General features: G+C 42.8%; 1 protein-coding gene across 1 annotated transcript in view; it reads left to right on the forward strand.

The window, feature by feature from the left end:
* LOC140242688 (uncharacterized) overlaps window positions 1-19,781 on the forward strand; it is an 86,685-nt gene that overhangs the window by 56,226 nt on the left and 10,678 nt on the right. The window contains exons 8-18 of the mRNA XM_072322449.1: window positions 1,099-1,213; window positions 1,838-2,227; window positions 3,917-4,046; window positions 5,194-5,977; window positions 7,836-8,039; window positions 8,823-8,898; window positions 12,683-12,958; window positions 13,613-13,860; window positions 13,921-14,314; window positions 14,931-15,163; window positions 15,961-17,962. Of these exons, the coding sequence (XP_072178550.1) occupies window positions 1,099-1,213; window positions 1,838-2,227; window positions 3,917-4,046; window positions 5,194-5,977; window positions 7,836-8,039; window positions 8,823-8,898; window positions 12,683-12,958; window positions 13,613-13,860; window positions 13,921-14,314; window positions 14,931-15,163; window positions 15,961-17,962 (4,852 nt within the window). The remainder of the gene's footprint in view (window positions 1-1,098; window positions 1,214-1,837; window positions 2,228-3,916; window positions 4,047-5,193; window positions 5,978-7,835; window positions 8,040-8,822; window positions 8,899-12,682; window positions 12,959-13,612; window positions 13,861-13,920; window positions 14,315-14,930; window positions 15,164-15,960; window positions 17,963-19,781) is intronic.

Genomic DNA, 19,781 nt, shown 5'->3' on the forward strand with positions numbered 1-19,781 from the left:
AAATTCACGAAATTAAAGTGCACACAAACATTTCTGATTTTATAGTAGTTCATTCCCATGGTTTTGATTTCTTTGTTTTGTTTGTTTAGACTGAATAAGTTCTGTTTCATTTCCAATCACATTTGTGTGTGTGTGTGTGTGTGTGTGTGTGTGTGTGTAAGATAAATGTATTAACACATTGAAACACATTCACTCTCTCTTGTAACTCTCTGAATATACACTCTGTCTGTCTCTCCACCCCCCTCCTCTCCCTCTCCTGCACTGTCTGTCTATATATTCTTCTTGTCTCACTCCCGATGTGTTGCTGTATAGAGAAGGTCATGGCAGTGACTATACAGAACATCTCATGACCTTCACGGCGAGTGATTTACATGTATCCGGGCAAAAAACACTGTATGTCGGCCAAGTTTTTTTCTCTAATCTATCACTCACTCTGTCTCCCAGCTGTTTAATTGCAGAGTGAATCTTGCAAAGTGCAAGAAATTGCAAAATGAGAGACTGGTCACGTGATTGCTCTCAGCTAATCATTTGCTTGGGATCCATATCGCCATTTGTATAAACTCCCTTAAAGGGACTGTACAGTACTGGTTGAGGTGAGGGTTCACATTTATAACATTTTTTGGTGAGATAATGAGAAACCTCTTATGAAATATGAAAGAGCATGTAATTTCAACAAGGATTCAATGTTTATTTGATGAAAATTGGCCTTGAAATGGCTGAGATATCCAAAAAAGCGATCCTAATGAAATTGACAGGCCACGGCTTTTATTAGGATCAGTTTGTTTTACCTCGTTCTTAGATATCTCAGTCATTTCAAAACCATTTTCCATCAAACAAACTTTTGATTTCATAGAGTGGTCTCTAAATATATCGCAAAACGTTACAAGCTGAATCCTCACCTCAACCAGTACTGTACAGTCCCTTTGATATATTCGAAGCCTGCTTTCACTAGCTGGTGTATGTGGAGAGTGATGAGATCAAGAACAAATATGAGTTTTTTGTTTTGTTTTGTTTTCTCTATCCATCTGTTTCTATTTTCTCTTTTTCCTTTGCTAATTAAAGCATGTGCCCTATTTTGTCTCCATCTTCATTGCACAGCTTGAAAGCCGAATGGCTGTACAGCCAGGGGAAGGGTCGTTGGTTCCACCCCGGTCAGCATGTCCAATTGGTCCAGTACCTGAGTAACACGTGTCCACTCACAGTGGTCTCAGAGGTGAGAAGCGCTATTAACTTTCCGCATAGTTTTCACCCAAGGAACGTTTATTGAACAAAGGTCATCATGTAATCGAACTGTTAACTGATGTTTTTTTCACGGATGCCATTACCTTATTGGTTATCACTGTCCCATCTTAACATACTGTCTTTCATAAGGATATTTATTGATTGATCAGTTAATTCCCTCTTGTATCAAATAAATTGCTAAGAATATCCTCTCCATTTCAAGTTTTTGCTAGGTTAGGCAAAACATTATTATGGATTTATTTGAACAGCTCTAATTAGTATGTGTAACAAAACATACCATTTCACCATAACAGCATATAACCTTTCTGTAAGATAAAAAAAAAAAAAAAAGAAGTCTTGTGTATGTGTAATTGTAGAAGATGGAATTAGTAGAACTGCTCAGGTGCTTAGGTCAACAGTTCACGCAGTCTTTATAATTTGCTGCTTGCATACAGTATTTATATCCTGCAAAAGAAAGCCTGATATCTTTACGTTACAGGGCCTTGTAGTGTAGGAATAAGGTTACGTAGTATGTGTAAACTCAACTTTATAGGCACATACATGAATTTGTTCATACACATATTTTCTCCTGTTTGCCCCATCCATTCCATCCCAGACGCAAGCAAAGGAAGATGAGAGGTTGATGAGAATTCTCCAGCAGCAGAAAAAGTACCAGAAGCAGGGCCAGGACCCCAGCGGGATGCCCACCCCAGACAGCCAACAGGGTCCGCCTCAGCACCCAGCCTCGCAGCAGCATCAGCAGCAGCAACCCGTGCAGCTCCCCTCCCCGTCCCCGTCCCCCTCGCAGGGACACGCCCAGGCCCATCACGCCCTCACCCCTTCCTCGCTCCCTTCCACCCCCGCGGCGGGCTCCCCGGTCGTCATGACACCCACGCGCCTCTCCCCCACCAAGCTGGTGCCAAGCCTTCCCCTGCAGAAGGGCAATGGCCACAAGTCGCCCACCAAGAGACTTCCGTCACCCCTTCGTAGCCCCTCGCCAACCAAAGTAAGTTTACCCCTCTTGCTAACTGATTTACGAGGGAGGAAGTGTACTCTGATAATTCGCTGTACAAGGCAAAAATGCAGCGACTTGTGAATTTTCTTGGGGTCATGCCCCAATGATATAAAAAAAAACCCTCAAATCAATGAGAGTAGTATGAATTGCATGATGTAGTTAGATATGGAGATGTGCAAAGTTAAATCAAAACCTGCACTGATTACAAGAAGCAGACAAATCAAATGACTATGCATAGGACCTGGGATATTTAAGCAGTTGCAGAAACCACCAGTTATACTGAATTTCATTTCAGCATGTGTAGTGATCACAACAAAAAAACAAAGAAACAAAGAACAAAAAAATCAAGAAAACATTGTACATTGGAAGATCATATCTAGAAGTGAAAACTAAAGCAACTTTGTCAAGCAGTCATTCTGCATTGCATTTGATATTTTTGTGCTAGCAGAGACACAGAGGCAAGCCTTGCATGGCATGTTTTCACATTCAGAGATTGTTCACTTCTTTCTCTTTGGGAACTCTGTAATAATTTTTATGTCATAAACTCTGTGTTGGCCACGTGGCAAATTCCCCACGTATCACATGAATCTGACAATACAGTGGCGGGATGTAAAAGTGGAAGTTATTAAAGTTGTTATTCTGCCAAGTATGAATTCTCTGCATGACTAACTGATAGCTTACATGGAAAGGTCTATGTTTAAAAAGATGAGTCTGGTACACTACACTCTTCAGTTCCCTGTGTTGATCATTGACTGATGGATTGATACACCTTAGTGTGCATGTTTTATGTGTGTGTATGTATGTGTGTGTGTGTGTTTTGTTTTTTTAAGTGAATGATGTGAAGTTGGCCCTCTCTCCAATAAGCCAGTTCTAAGTTTTCATTGTTATCAATGTTAGTGCTTGACTGGATAAGATTTAAGAAAAAAAGAAGAAGAAGGAAATGCTGTTAAAATGAAGAGGATTGGAGGGGATGGATATTGCACAATAGTACCTGTCTCTTTTCTTCAATTCTAATGGTCAGACATCTGGGTAGCTAGCAGCAGCTGAAGTGAAAACAGACCCACAATCGGTGTATTTTTTAGATGAAATTATTTGTTTTTCTTCCATACATATAGTTGTCTTTGAAATGTCATGAAACTCAAATACAATACATCTTAAAAACATTTCTGTTAGCCACAAGAAATGTTATTGATAAATTAAGGTAAATGCTGGTAGATCGAAGATTCTGAATGCCAACGCTGCGTCCTCTGTATCACCACGTAGATTCATACATTGTATGCTTGTGCATGCACAGGAGTCACACAGATTCACATCCCAGCTCCACATATGTACTTCAAGGAGAGCTGCTTGTTTTCACTCCAGCTACACCAGAAGTGACGTATACCTAACTATGAAAATAGGACAGGAGATTCAAAATATGACACCAGTCCTTGTCCGTACCTCCCCCCCCCCCCTTTTGGAGTTTTCAGTGCAGCAAAATTTCACACTACAGTACACATATCCAGAGTGATATCGTCGGTTGAGAATGATAAGGGCGTTAAGTTATCACAAAACCCATAGTGTTCAAGATAACTTAACGCCCTTCTCATTCTCAACAGACGATATTATAAAGCATGACAGGCTTGTACATATGACTATGGTCTAGTTTTAATACTGTGTTGTCTGTCCTGTCATGTGCAGGTGTTGAGTCCAGTGGCAGCATGGGCAGGAGACAGAAATGAAAACTCGCAGCTTCATCGCAATTTCAAGCCCTCTGGTGAAGATTCACCACCATCTGTTCCCTCGGATGTATTCGTGCAAGACGTAGAAGGTAGGTTTCCATCTGAACAACAAGCAATAATATCGTCGCCGGTCACACGAACCGACGAATCACTCGATTTTGGGTCAAATTTTCGATTTTGAGATTTTCAATCATTTCGATAGTAGACATTCCATACTACATATTCTGAAATTCTCAGTGTGTAATTCGGTGTAATTTTTACGTAGTTATCACTTTTGTAGAAGTATGTAATTCCATTTGTGAAAATTATTTGTTTTCCCCATAGCCGCGTGTGTTAAACAATCGGGTGATTGGACGGTTTGGTGACCGCGCGTACTAGTACGCGCGGTCACCGAACCGACAAATCAGTGCGCATTGACTTGCGTGTAGTTTTTGAGATTCAACAGTTCATTGACCGCGCGCACAGTGCGCGTACTATGTAATACATGCGTTGACAATGACAACGCTCAATGTACATGTACATATGGACACACATGGAAAATGACAACGTTCTTTGCAGACCGAAAATACATGCATGCAGCTCTTTGACGATTTCCCGCTTATTTGTTAACAATACCATTCGATAAAAACTTCACAAGTTAGAGCAAGAATTGAAGTCTGATGTACTACAAAAATAATTGGAAATTATAGACATGAAAGTGTACATCTGTAGCAACCATAAGTAAAAAATGGGTTAACTTCAAACGCGATTTTCTCGAATTGTCATTCTTACGCAAACCTGAGGGATTCGTCGGTTCGTGTGACCGGCGACGATATGCAGTCCTCCTAACTTTTCCCTAAGTGACTGCTTTTTTCTGGTCATTTGCCCTTGATATCTATAACTCTGCAATTTGCATTGCCGCTTGTCTTAAATTGTGTTTTTCATCATTTTTGTTTATTGATCACATCAGTTGTTGCATATATATTCTTGATGACATTCATGTTGTCAGAATGTGTATTAGTAAGAAAAGTGACCATACATGACTATTTACAGGCAAGCGCTTTAGTGTTGATTACATGTGAAACATCAGTCACATGATATTAAAGTGTAGTGTGTGGACACAGTACTGTGTTTCTGAACATCTGGTTACTCATGAAGATAAAACTTAATAGCACTATAATACTGTCAGCAGTGATGAATAAATGAAGAAGCTGTAATGTTTTTTTTTTTTTCTGGCATGTATCTGTGTGTTGACAGACAATGAGGTTGATCATCTGGGATCGTTGGCGACCGAGCCGTCATACCTCCCTCTCCCGAAGGATGTCCCCCAGCCCAAGCCGGCTGGTACCTTGTCTCAGCCCCAGCAACAGCAGACTTTCCATGCCTCGAAGCAATCCAAACCCTCAGCGGGTAGCAAGCATGGCATCGCAGATAACTCCAACCACCTGGAGATTCACCCCACGAGGCAGCCGCAGAGCAAGGGCGAAACAACCACCTTTGCCTCCCACATCCGGCCGCACGCGGAGAGCGCCCTCAATGGTGTAGAGGCATCACCCGTCTCCAAGTTCCAGGAGTATGAGGACCGCCCTGTGAAACCGCTTGCAGCCAACATGCTGATGAAACAGCTTGAGGCAAGTGGTAGCAGTGGAGGAGGAGGAGGAGGAGGAAGCGGAGGGGGGCTCAGTAGAGGGAGGAAAGCGACCACGCCCACTCTGAAGCAGTCCACAAGCCTGCCATCAACCCCCACACCCAAACACTCCACCAGCCTTCCGGGCACGCCCACCTCACGCACTCCCCACGACTACCACCACTCCTCCAAGTCCAGCCGGGACAAGGGGAGGGGGCACCAGCACAAGCGGGTCGGAGGAACCAGCTCCCATGGCGACCACCCTAGCCCTCGCAGCTCTTCCTCTTCATCAAATTCCTCTCATCAGATGAAAAGTGAGGTCAAGCACATCAAGGAAGTGGCCAATTCCAGAAAGCAGGTCAAAGGTCAAACACCGAGACACTGGGAGGTCAATGGGAATCCTGACTATGAGAGGTTAGTATCACTGACATCACTCTCCTCTACCAAGTCCCTCATCCTTTCCTGATACCATGTCCTTCATAAAAGTGTCTGGTAGGCAGCTCCTCAAGTATACTGCTGTTAAAATTAAAGAGTAAATTGATAAGTTCTTTCATTGCCTGCTGCAATAATATGCACACTCACACCAGTCTCATGTCATTCTAATAGTGGCACTTGTAGGGCCCCTTTTCAGGTTTGTGCACCTGTTGTCAATGTGCACAAACCGAAGAGAGAAATTGCTTCATGTATTATTTACCTTTTATTTTCTTGTGTACACAGTGCCATGCATCAATTCCCAAGTTCATTCTGGAAGTTGATGTCACATATTGCTGTTTGGGCAACAAAACATCATATTTCAAAAATGTCAAATGTTCAGAAGAACAAAAAACATGACAGCCAAAGCACTGTACCATTAACTAATGGGATCATTTACTCTTGACATGCTGTGGTTGGTTCATTTTGGGGGTAAGACAGCTAGTAATTGGACAGGCCATCACTAAACTGATTATCTGTTAATTCATCCAAGGAAGTGATTTTCACCAAAATTTGAGGTACGAGGTCTCGTCACCCCAGCAACAATATATTACTTTGTATGTATTTGCCCAATAAATTGCCAAATGTTATTATTCCATTTGATGCAACTTGATAGCTAGCCCTGTATCATGTTCAAAGAATTGTACAAAGCTGATATGAATATATTCCACATATAGTAGACCTTTATGCAGCTGTAGTCAGTGCAGTGAAATAGGGAAGACATGTAAATTTGAAGATGGTTTTCCCCTTGTATTCTGATTAAAAGCTGCTGTAACACATGGGGAAGGGGGAGAGGGAAGTGTTCTGAATGTATTGTATGTACTTGCACAAGAATCAAATTTTTCATCGCGCCGTGGCTGTAAACTGATATGAAGGAGCCATGTTTAAAGGGCATTCAGGCAGAACCCATCAGGAAGCTTGGTGGAAGAAGGCCGTGGAAGCCAGCTGTAAATCCTGATTATGAATGCGGAGGATGCCTTCATAAGGTGTGTTTGTATTGGCTGGTCACATGTTTGCCGCCGCTAATACCGCTGTTCCTGCCCCCAAACTCCCCCTTTCCGTGGTGCTGAGCGAAGGGGACATTGTGTAAACATTCTGCGGGTTATCGTGGAAGAATGGTCGTGCATCAGTTCCTCCAGCCAAATAGATCTTCATTCGCCGAGTGTGGAATGACATCAATATCACATCAACTTATACTTGTGTGTGTCTGTGTTTCTTTGTACATGTCTGTGTGTGTGTGTGTGTGTGTGTGTGTGTGTGTTTGTGTACACATGGCATGTGCGTGTTACCATAAAGGTCATTACAGTTATTTGCAAATTATTTTTGTATTTGATGCAAAAGTTTTAATTAGATAAGAACTATATGATCTCTTCATATTGATGCATCATCATTTGAGCCAAAATTACATGTTTAGTTTTGATAATAATGTTTATTCCAAAGAAGGGGATGAATTTTAGGATGGTGCTAAAATGTACATGAGTGAGGAAGAAGACTGCTGACAATCCATTGTTTCAAGGGACAAAGGAAGTAAACAAACACGGATGGAGCAATGTGTGTGCTGTACCAGTGTTAGTTTCCTCTTCAACACAAAGAATGATGCGTCAGGATATTGGAACATACTGTAGTATGTGTGAAACAGAAATTTTCACATGCAGGAAACTGTCACAAATTTTGCAAGGAGTCAAGACTCACAAAAGTTCATTGTAGAATGCACACGAAAGTTCATGTCTACACAATGCAATGAGTTCACTAGAGGATTGAAAGTTTTAAAGTCGATGCATCTTCTTTGTGGTTCTTCCAGCAGACCAGAGTCAGAACAGATGCCAGCCCAGGAGGCTTGGGGTGGCAAGGAGGACAGAAAAGGTGGTGCTGCCACCACCATCCAGGCCGGCTGGAGGGGGCACCACGCCCGCAAGGGAGAGGAGAAAGCGGGCCGCGCCCAGAAGGTGATGCAGGAGCAGCGGGTGGAGGAGCACATCCAGTATCTCAACATGGAGCTGGACAGGTAAGATGGGATGGCAGCTCCATGCCTTGTTTTACCAAGTGCCACTTTGGAGGCAGAGAGGGGGAAGGGGAGGTGTACAGGGGAGGGGGATGGGGGGGTACAATGTAGGTTCAGAGCATATCAGGGCAATTATTCCCCAAGGACAATTACCCCTCCCCGGCTAAATACTGGCTAGTAGTAAGTTTAGAGTAAAGCTTAGGGTTAGGGTTAGGTCTAGGGTTAGAGTTTGGGTCAGGATTAGGTTTAGGATTAGGGTTAGGGTCAGGGGAAGGGTCTGGGGTAATTGTCCAGGGGGTAATTGCCCTAGAACCGTTCGGAGCTTCACTTCTAGTGACTTCACATGGGCCTCTGGGCACGTGCATTCTTTTACCTAAATCTGGCAACATCGTATGCATGTGAGAAATAGATCACTACTTATAACAAAAGGAGCATGGGCCTGTGGGTAAAAAAAAGAATGCATTAGCTTTAACCTCACTAAGAAATGATTCAAATATATTATGGTTGTGCTGGCATCGTAAGTCCATATTTTCCACTGATATGGCAGAGGGGAGAGGAAGGATGTAAATCAGACAAGTAGACGACCCTTGGCCTTTCTTAGAGATGATCAATGTGCGTGCATATTAGTGTGCAGAATATTTTCGCCCTTAAAAAGTTCCTTTGAGACCATGAATGCACGGCTTACTTTGTTACCACTTGTGGTCAAGTGACCACACCCACTTGCTCTGTGCGTCCAACAAATCTGATTACTGTGCTTGCCTGTTGCTCTGCCGTCTCTTTCTCCAGGACACGTCAGATGTACGAACAGGAGAAGCACCTCAGGGAACTGCAGATGGAGGCGTTGAAACTGCTGTGGAATCAGGTTAGTCTTCAATCCATTGTTGCAAATCACTCAACTCTTTTTTGGTATTCTCTGTCTGTAGTTCATTTTTTTACCCCTTGTTTCGACTTTCTGCATATTACCTCTCCGTATGTAGCTACGGTGGCACAACATTTGCTCTGGGACAATTGCTCTTGTCTTATTTTCTCGTAGGGTTTCTCGTTGGATTGTTAAAGAGTTTTAGGTTTAGTTTGATTTGAGGATTGGGATTAAGGTTAGGGTGACGTGTGTGGGTAGAATTTATGTTTGGCCAATAGTGTGCAGATAGTTCATGGGAGCAATATGTTGCTGGAGCAAATGTCATGGAACCATAGGTACTCAGCTTGTCTCTTTAATTGAGCTGCATGCTTTGGATTACCACATTCAGGACTAACTTTTTGTACACCATTTGTATGCTATTTGTATGCCATGTTGATGGTGAAAGCAATATCCATCATTAGCTTCACAGTTATACTTGACCTTCCATGAGGTAATGTCGTGTAAAATAACACATGAAAGTCCATCCAAATTGAAATGTTCTGTTCAGGAATGTTTGGTGGCTTATTGTTTATAAGATTTAGTCAGGATGTATTAAAGGGATGGTAAAATTTTTGTTTAGACCCAGCTTTAGGTTTCTAACTTTTTTGGTGAGATGCTTGTAGTAAGAAACATCTCATGAAATATGAAAGAACAAGTAATTCCAAGAGGAATTCAACATTTATTCAATGAAAATTGGTTTTGAAATGGCTGAGATATCCAAAACAAAGCGATCCTAATAAAAGGTGGGACCCACCTTTATTAGAATTGCTTTGTATTACTTTGTTCTTGGATATCTCAGTCATTTCAAAACTGATTTTCATCAAATAGACTTTGAATTCCTCTTAGAATGCTATGCTCTGTAACATGTCATAAATGGTTTCTTGGTATCTCGCAAAACGCTAAAAGGTCAATCTTCATCTTCACCAATACTATACCGACCATTTTAAGACGGATGGTAATGATCTTGTACTCAAATCATCAGCGCAGAGCATAAGCATATGTGCATTGTGGGTATGTACATTGTACTTCGTTCATGAAATCAGTCCATTGATTCTCTTTATCATCTCGTTCCTGTGTGATGCTCAATTTAGAATGACAGCATAGAGCATTTCAAAACATGCAACCCCAAAGACACCCCCCTAAAAGGAGTCTACATGATTTCCACCAAAATGTGTCATAGTTTGCTCCAGCCACCACTCTGCATGCAAACTACAACAACGATAATGACAACACACATAGCAACAAAACCAATCACTCTATGTATGCAGTATGAGTCACATGTTTTCAAGTTTGGGAAATTCATGAAGTTTAGAGTGTATAACGTCCTATTTTTAGCTTTACATGCTAGCCACTTCATATGGATTCAAGGCAGCTATGCCATCCAAACTAAAACTGTACCAGCCTAATCTGTACACCGTATTCAGTGTGTCAGCCTCCCTGGGACAAGCTTGCATTAGCTGCTGTATCCGTCAGACTAAATTTCTTCTTCTCGGGTTCTGACAAGGTGGGCAATCTTGCTCAAAGCTGTGCCTCTCGGCCTCTCAGCTGCACCTCATCATGTTGGCATCCCTGGCAATAAAGTCTCTTTGCAAGGACCATGATGATGATAATGTGTTTACTATGTAATAAGAGAGGTGCAGGCTTTTGATTTATATTTTATGACTTATGGAATTATATGGCTTTTATCTATGACATGTTATGATTTTTACAACTTAGACCCACATTTTCACACTAAGATTATATTTTTTTTTTCTTTAGACCCACATTTTCACACTAAGATTATTTTTTTTTTTTCTTAGAAAGAGGAAAATGCAGTGCTTTAGAGAGTTAATTGTGCCAATAACTGCCAAGGGCTACATAACACATATTTGTTTAAATGATTGTAGTTTGGCATCGACATTTAATGTCAGGGGAAAATAAGTCAATAAGCCATGGAATCAGCAAAGGGAACTGACATGCAGCATAGAATATGCTGGATAGCATACAGATTGCAGTATACAGAGTGCAAGAGAGCAAAGTCTAGTAGCACAAATTACACCTTTAGAGCATAATTGTGCAAGCAAATTTTGAGTTCTGTGAATAAATACATTTTACATGCACACTAGGTGTTCACTTTCAGTTTTCCCAAGTTGTTTTTAAACGTAGGTTCATTGTTCATCAATATTTCCACCAATGGACTGTTACATTGGCAATAGAATGTTCCATGTCCCTATTTTGTGGTCTACGTTGTATACCTATCAGTAGCTAATGTATGCATTCCTTGTGTGAGCTAGTGTGTCGCCCCTGAATCTTTCTTTTTGCCTTGCCTGTCTCTATCTATTGCAGTCTTATCTGTGTTCTTTTGCATTCACAGACTTCAATCTCTCATCCTCTCTCCCTCTCTCTCTTTCAATCCTATTATTGTGAACTACTACATGAAAGCAAAATTCCATTCTCCTCCCAGGGAAGTACCTCATACCTTTGGGAGGAAATTGTAGGCCAGCGGTTTTTCTTAAACTCTCGCTGCAGGCATTGCGCATCTAAAAATAATCTCTCGCCAATTATGTTTCTGCCCGATAAGGATCTAAAAGCAAGGAGGCGGTCGGGTACAGCAGGTCTTTCGCGCTCCCCGAAGACGTGCGATTTTGTTTTGTGGTGTGGGTTCCTGGAGAGTGATTGATAGCAGGAGGGGAAAAGGGGCCAAAGAAAGAAGCAAAAATAAAAGATTTCTTCTTGTTGACAAGGAAAGAAACATTGGGCATTTCCCTTGCGTGATATCAGTGCACTTATTGCCATGGTCATATTTCATTCTTACCAACATTGCCACTGACTAGCTTCAATCTACTTCATCTACTTTTGTTGCCGAGATTATGGAAATGTATCTTTGGTGACAATTCTTTCATCCAAGATGAAATGTGAAAACTATCATTCGCATATTTTCGCTTGCATCCTGCCGATAAGAACAAGATGATGGTCGATGATCGGCTTTCTATGTCCATCTCCACTAGCGTGATGTTTGTGCCGAAACCAAGTGACACGCAGTCAGCAATTTTGAATATGCCAGTGATTTGTTTGCATGAAACTATTTGTTGGACAAACTTCAGAAACTAAAGTAAGATGGTGACTGGTTGCGACAAGATCGATATAGCATACATGAAATGCCTTGAAAGATAACAACTCAAAGTAATCAAGTTAGAAATGAAGAAGGTTGATATGAAAAAAACACAAAACCATAGCTGTCTCCTTGTTTAGCATAACATGACATTTGCCGTGTGTGTCATATATTTCATAAGGTTTTGTTTTTGCGAATTTTTGCGAGTCGTGTACTATTCTTGAATTTAAAAACACACAAAATTATTAAATCCAACCTTCTTATGAATCAACTTTCATGCATACTTCTCTTTCTCCATTGCTGCGCTCCGTGATCACAAATTTAACCATTCCCAAAATTGTTGGGAAGTCCCGATTCGCAAAAAATAATAGGCTTGCTATTAAAATACTGTATACGCCATATATTCATATGGCGTATACAGTATTTTAATTCTTTTTGATTGTACTGTTCACTTTCTTGCCAGTGTTTCTCCCTTTCAAATAAAGATAATAACAACAAAACAAAACATGTCAATAGGAGTACACATGAAGGTATAATGATGATGATGATGATGATGATGATGATGATGATTATGATGCATACAGCTGTTGCTGGGCAACGAAAATCTTACTGTCGCCTCAGCTCACTACCTTAACAATTCTCTCTGCTCCTCAATAGGTCAAGACCCTCCAGGAATGGAAACAGGACGTGGACGGGCGAGATGTGTTACCCCCTGGTCCCCCTCTGATGCCACCGGGCGCGCCCATGACTGCCCTCACCCCTGTGACTGCCCTCTCCCCGGCCACCGCCCTAACCCCATCAACTACCCTCAACCAGAGTGAGGCCAGGGCGATCAGTAGTGCCAGCATCGATAAAACCGCCTCGGCAGACACACCAACCACCTCGGTGCGGGAGGTCCAATTGGAGAAGACTTGCAATAGCTTGCAGAAGCAGGTTAGATACATTCCATGTAGAGGTTACTTTCCATGTAAGACAGTTTAATCAGTTGTTTTCACTCCAATGAGTGTTTGTACTATCAAGTCCTGTGGACGTTTTTCAGTGATTCATCTTTTGAAGTGGGTTGATGCAAATGAGAAAGATTAATTTTGTTGACATCATCCAATCAAATTTGTTTTGCCTTAATGAACAGCAGCATGTCCATGGATGTTACTTACGTTGAGGTATGTCTATAACATGTGAAATGTTGTGAATGCATATTGAGAGCCATCATTGAAATAAATGGGAAAACTGACACATTCTGTAATTTTGTAATACTGTTTCATCTGACATATTCAAGGACTGTAGGTTGTCAACAAGGCTTTCTCATTTCATAAGAAAGTACCAATATAAACACAAGGTTAAGGTCAATCATTTCTCTTATCCTGTAAAATGTATCCAAATCTTTTGGGTAACTTTATCATTTTTGTTTTCCTTTTCGTTTTAGCACCTTATTTATGTCGTTAATCATGATATTACCTTCTACATTTGTACTTCTGTTAACCAAGAAACTCACACCAATGTAACACCAACATAAAATGTTTTCGTTTTTGAGGATACTTGGATGAGCTAATTTTTCTTGCTATCAATTTTTATGAATAATGCCTTCAGGTTGGTCGTCTTCAGGAGTCAATCAACAGCATCACCAACTTTATCACGTCTGGCTACATCAGCATGAACCAGTCTTCTGCGGCTTCCTCCCCTTCCGCACCGTTTGCCACTCCAGGGGCACCATCCAGAGAGCAGCTGCCTGGCCCCCTGTCCTCCTCATCACCAACCTCCAAGGAGCAACCCAGCTCACTGGCTGCAACGGCACCATCAAAATCAGCATCATCACCACCTCCACCACCACCAGATAAGTCCTCCAGCGGTGTGTCGTCACTGTCATCGTCATCAGTGGAGCGAAACACCTCCCAGAGCAATAGCAACGGGAGCCATGCTCCTGCATCCCCGTCACAGCTGGGTCCACCGACTGTCGGGGGATCCCCCACCCACCCGTGGGAGGGAGCGATGATCAGCCAGGCTCTCAACAACTTGCCGGAAGGGCTGCATCCACTGGACGTTCAGCATCTACTGATTAGTGCCGCCAAGTGGATGACAGACCAAGCAGGTCTGGCCGGGGCCATACCCATCCCAGGGGTCGTCGGAGACGCGTCGAAAACATCATCGGCAGGAGACAAGGGAGCTCCATCCAGAGACATTCCCAGTGGAAGTGCAACCCAAAAGGGTCCTAATCAAACTCGGGCCTCATCAGGCTTACAGTCTGGACACTTTCTGCCGGATGACAAAGATCTGGATGACGGATCTGAAAAGGTAACCTTTTCTGTTGTGTGATTTCGAATCCTCAGATTCACAATAAGTTTGTTTGTGAAAAAAAAGAGAAAATAGATAAATAAATAACTAGAAAAGCCCTTAAAAAGCACAAACCTCCCCCGAGCAGCTTATTACCACCTACACACATGCCCAAAATAACCCTATAAGCCTGCACACTGAATTTCCAATGATAAAGAAGCCTCTACCTCATAGCTCATGCAGCTTTCTACTGCATACTGGGCAGAGTAAAAGCTATAGTGCATGCAAACCTCAAATGCACACAGCTTGAATTTTCAAGTTCATTAACCCTATTTGCCAAAGATAAAGGATCTTTTAAAAATTACAAAAGAAAAACAAAATTCCCGGATCACTACCAAAATTTAGTGATCTGATCCTTGTGTCATTATCAAATTTTCTTGTAAGTTTTATTCCATTCCGTTCACAAATTTTTCACTTACTTTGCAAACAGACAGACAAACCAATGCATACAAAAACATGACCTCCTTGTCGGAGGTAAAAATGAAAGATCATATACATTGTATAAACATGTGTGGACACATATCAGCCACTTGAGTTGTAATTTGGTACCATTTTGTCACTTCTGCCATTCTTCCAGGTACATCCGAACCCACCCACCGAGCTTGAGGCCACTGCCAGGTCGGACACCAGCATCTCGCTCAAGTGGCAGCCTTCCTCCATGCCGGGAGACAAGGGGAGTGCTGGCAGGCAGCTGATCAGTCCCATCAAGGGCTACAAGTTGTCCATCCAGCTGGGGGACAAGCAGCGTGAGATCATGGATGTACCATACCCACAGGCCATCCTTGGAGGGCTCACTCCAGGCACTTATAGGTATTTGGCCTTTGTGGTCCCAAAGAGAGCTCAGCCACTTTATTTTATGTTTGTCTGTTTGTTTGTTCTTTTTTTTTTGTAACTAAGGCAATGCTGCACACTGGCACTGGTCTGACGGTCCCTGACCAGTAAAAATCACTCTCGGACCAGTAACTTTGTCAGGAATGGACTGGTAAAAAAAAAACAACAAAAAACAAAAAAAAAACGGATACCTACTGGTTCGACAGACAGGTCAGACCAGTGGAAAAGATAGGTTTGTGTGCAGCCCTGACTAAGGCTCTGAAATGTGATTTTGTTAGTAGTTGTTTGATATTGTAGCCTGTAAAATATCAAATGCTTAAACTAGTAACACTTTGTGAAATCTCCACTGGCATTCAATACATTGTGTAGGCAAGAACTTTTGAGTACATTTTACTTTTGCAAATCTTGGTCCCTTGTGAAATTTGCAAAAGATCCATGCAAGCAAAAGTTCCTGGTTTTACAGTGTGTATTTGTGTGTATGTTTGTGTGTGAGGGCAAGAGAAGAGGGACAACAGTTGAAATTTAGAAATGAGTTTTTAACTTTGCATAATTCTCCTTTTATGTCCTTTGTGCACCCAGAGTATTAAAACATGCTTTCAACCATTTTTTTGCTCATTCTTGCAAATGTAATGAATAAATGGTTTCATCTTGTGTGCTTCTCCATTGCACATGAACATACCATGGGCAACAATTTGATGCTTAAAGTGTAGATGCTGATGAACATGATAACAACTTTCTAAAAGTATTTTTGCTGTATTTCTATCTCATTCGTTCAGATTCTCAGTGCGAGGGGTTGGTCCCAACAGTGAATCCACAGAGTCCAACACGGTGGAAGTAACGCTACCACCATCCCCATCCGGCAGAAAAATCTCCCAAGGCGACGGGCAGAAGACTTCCACAAGTAATCCTGTCAAACAGAGACCCGTCGCTAGTCCACGGAGCAACAAAGACAGCCAGCAGAAGAAACTGAATGCTGCCAAAGCATCTGCAGAGAGCAAGGATACACAGAAGAAAGTAGCATGCAAGAAGACTGCCAAGGTCTCCGACAGCAAGAGTGACGAGAGAGCTGAACCAAAGCAGGCAGCCACAAGCGTGAAGGGCAAAAATGTGAAGAACGACGCCAAGAGCGCAGGAATGCTCCCCGAGAAGCGGGACAGCACCATCGAGACAAAGATGGACGTCAGCCAAGAACAGTGCGACTCGGAACCGTCTGTTGTGGACCTCGAGGACGGACTGAAAGTGGCCATCGCCAAGTCTGTCGGGGTGGAGATGAGCCAGAGCATCATCGACACTGCAATACAAATGGCCATCATAGCGCTCATCGATGTTGGGCCTGACGTCGAGGGTGCCAGTGCCGTAGAAGAGGCCACCAAGGGTGCAGAGAAAGAAGGAGGAATCCAAGTGGTCCCCATTGATCAGCTAGAAGGAGCATCCCTAGACCAAGGGCCTCAGGCAGAAGGAGCAGCCAGCACCAGAAGTCATGAGGAGGAAGGAGACGCAAAGGATGTTTCTGCAGAATCGATGGAGAAGCAGAGTTTACCGGAGAGTGAGCAAGGAGGTAAAGGGGGGCAAACAGTGGGTGACAGAGATAACAAGAAGGATTTGTGCAGTGGTGTTGAGGTAGTGAGAAATAAGGTTAATGGGGATGCTATGTGTAATGGGGATACAGGGGAGAATAAGAAAAATGTGTTGGATTCCTCTGATGCAGTGGGGCAGGAGCAGGATAAGAAGGAAGAGAAAATTGCGAGGACGGAAGCGGAAGGGCTGGACCCTAACACTCTGATCGGATGCGTCATAGAGTCACTGGCGGACAAAGGTGCATCCAAACCATCAGATGGAAAGATGTGCAATGGAACTATGGAAGGGGGAGAGAGTCATCTCCACCAGTCTGCTCTGAAGGAGCAGGAGGTGACTGTCTTCAACTTTGACTTCCAGGGAGGGGTGCCATGTCCGCAATCCCCGATGGGGATTGAGGGCATGACCAACGGAGACAGCTCCCACTTGGGTGTGGCAGGGGAGCAACAAGCCCCGGCTACTGTCAAGAGCCCCAAGCCAAAACCCAGCCCGAGGTTGTCCAAACTTGCCGCCAACTTCAGCACCAAGTCGCCCAACACCAACTCGTCGAACCAGACGGGCAGCGGCAAGGTGGAGGATGAAGAGGATAACCACAGGGTGAGCATCGGTCACGATCCCTTCTCGGTTGACTTTGAGGAGTCCCTCCCAGTGAGCGATTGCGATGACAGCGAGGACAGGATGCTGCCCCTGAGGCTTGCGTCTCACAAAGCGGGCCAGAACGAAAATATGAATGGTACCGAGGACAGTCGCACCTCTTCCGATGACAATTCATCCGGGGACCAGAGTTCCCCCTCCGGGAGGCCGTTGAAGCAGATAGTGACGTTCTGTCTGACGTCCAAGAACCAAAAGGTGGGAAAGTCAAAACACAAAGAGAACTCTACCTCTAAGCAAGTGTCGCCAAAGGTCCAGGACCTGAGTAAGCAAAGCAGCAAGTCGAGAGAGGGATCTGACCCTGAGAGGGCTGAGAAAATGAACAAGAGCTCCAGGCCATCCAATATCAAGACAATCTTGAGTCCCCTCGGCTCACCCATGATGCAGCAGAGGTCACGCACCTCTGGAGGCTCTGGCATCCCAATGGTCCGGGTTCCTTCCCCAACCAAGGCCGGGTTCCTGAGGATCGGGGGAGGGGTGCACCGCGCCACCAGCACCCCGTCCCTGGACATTTTGAAGAGTCCCGGGGGGAGCCAGGCAAGCAACGGCCAGGTACCGATCTTGACAATGGCCTGCTCTTGAAGAGTCAGCATGAGCTCTGAAGCATGGTGGAATGAATGCATGGAGAATGATAGACTCGTCTCGATTGCTAGCTGCTCATGTAGGATAGCGATGAATGCATGAACGTTTGTTATGTGGTAAGGATACAATGCTCCTACATGAAGAATGGTGTTTCAGTGGAACTGTTAATGTAAAGATAGTGCCTCTTATTCTACATCATAACATAATTTGCAAAGTATTATGTTAGAGACAATGTTCATAACTGTTGTCATCTCAAACTCTTCTTTATGTTTAGTATTTGTTTGGCATGTAAATGTATTTACTGTATGCTTACTATGAGTCTGACTTGGTAATCAAAACTTAGTTTATTGATGTGTTTTGGGGGGCATTTTTTTCCTTTTGGCCCCAGCTGTGCACTTTATTGACATTGGCTTTTATTACACATACTCCACAATAGTTAGGAATCCATGATTAACCTGCCAAAGGGCAATTAATGTTTATCAAAATATGCTTTCATGGTACTACTTATGTTTCAGATTTAGATATGAATACAACTTCACTGGCAGCTGTCAGACTATAAAAGAACAAACAAACAAAAGTTAAAGTCATACGTGCCACACAATAAAAACAGCGGGCTATATACCATTCCATTACTCTTTCTGCTTGTAGCACCAACATTCATCTCTGACACGCAGTTGTCACAATACTGTTGTGAATGGGACCTGACATGTTAAAGTTCTAGATCAAGTAAAAGAACAAAACAAAAAGTGAGATGTTCCAGATGTCGCCAGACATGTACATGCCCAGTGTAAACTTTATTGATTTTATGATGGAGGGGGGAGTGTAAATGGCAAAACAGACATACAAGTAGCATTCTTTTTCATACAGTGTAGTGAATTGTCAAAACAGACACAGCGGATCCTTCTTCTCTTATACAGTGTAGTGTACATGTAAATCTCAAAACAGACATACCGTACATTCCTTTCTTATACTAACAGCTAGTGTAAATCCCAGAACAGACATACATGTACCGGTAACTTCCTTTCTCATGCAGTGTAGAGTAAATCTCAAAACAGATACAAAATGCCTTCTTTTCTCATACAGTGTAGTGTAAATGCCAAAACAGACAGACATAGCAGTACCTTTTTTTTTTCTCATATAGGGTAGTGTACATGTAAATTTCAAAACAGACATACATTGTACCGTACATTCCTTTCTTATTTATACTAACAATTTGTGTAAATCCCAGAACAGACATACATGTACCAGTACCTTCCTTTCTCATACAGTGTAGTGTAAATCTCAGAACAGACATACCGGTATCTTCTTTTCTCATACAGTAAATCTCAGAATAGACATATCTTTGCAATTGTAACAAGCAGATTGGATTCCTCCCTCTCCTACAACCTCGACATAAATATACTGAAAGAAGCTTTGATAGCAAAGAAAGAAGTGAATTTTGATGAGAGGACTCAAAATATGGCTCACATGTTCATGTGTGTGTCGATGGAAGACTGTGGATCAAATCTGGCTTTATCCCTCTGATACAGACATGATGAATAATACTCTCTGATGTTCGCTTTCTTTAAGCGCTGAAATGTGGTCAGCAGCTATTTGTTACTCTATGTTTCACCCTGCTGCTCAATGAGCATTCCTCATGCATCTTCCTTGACTGGTTTGTCAGTCAAAAGGAAAATGCTCAGTAAAAAGTTAACCTATTCCTTCTGGGAGCCATGTACACCAGGTTTCTGCAGCATTTACTTGTGGAAGGCAATTGGGTATACCAGTTTCCCAAAATGTCCACAAGAGT

This window comes from Diadema setosum, chromosome 19, assembly GCF_964275005.1.
Source record: "Diadema setosum chromosome 19, eeDiaSeto1, whole genome shotgun sequence".
Taxonomy (NCBI): Eukaryota; Metazoa; Echinodermata; class Echinoidea; order Diadematoida; family Diadematidae; genus Diadema; species Diadema setosum.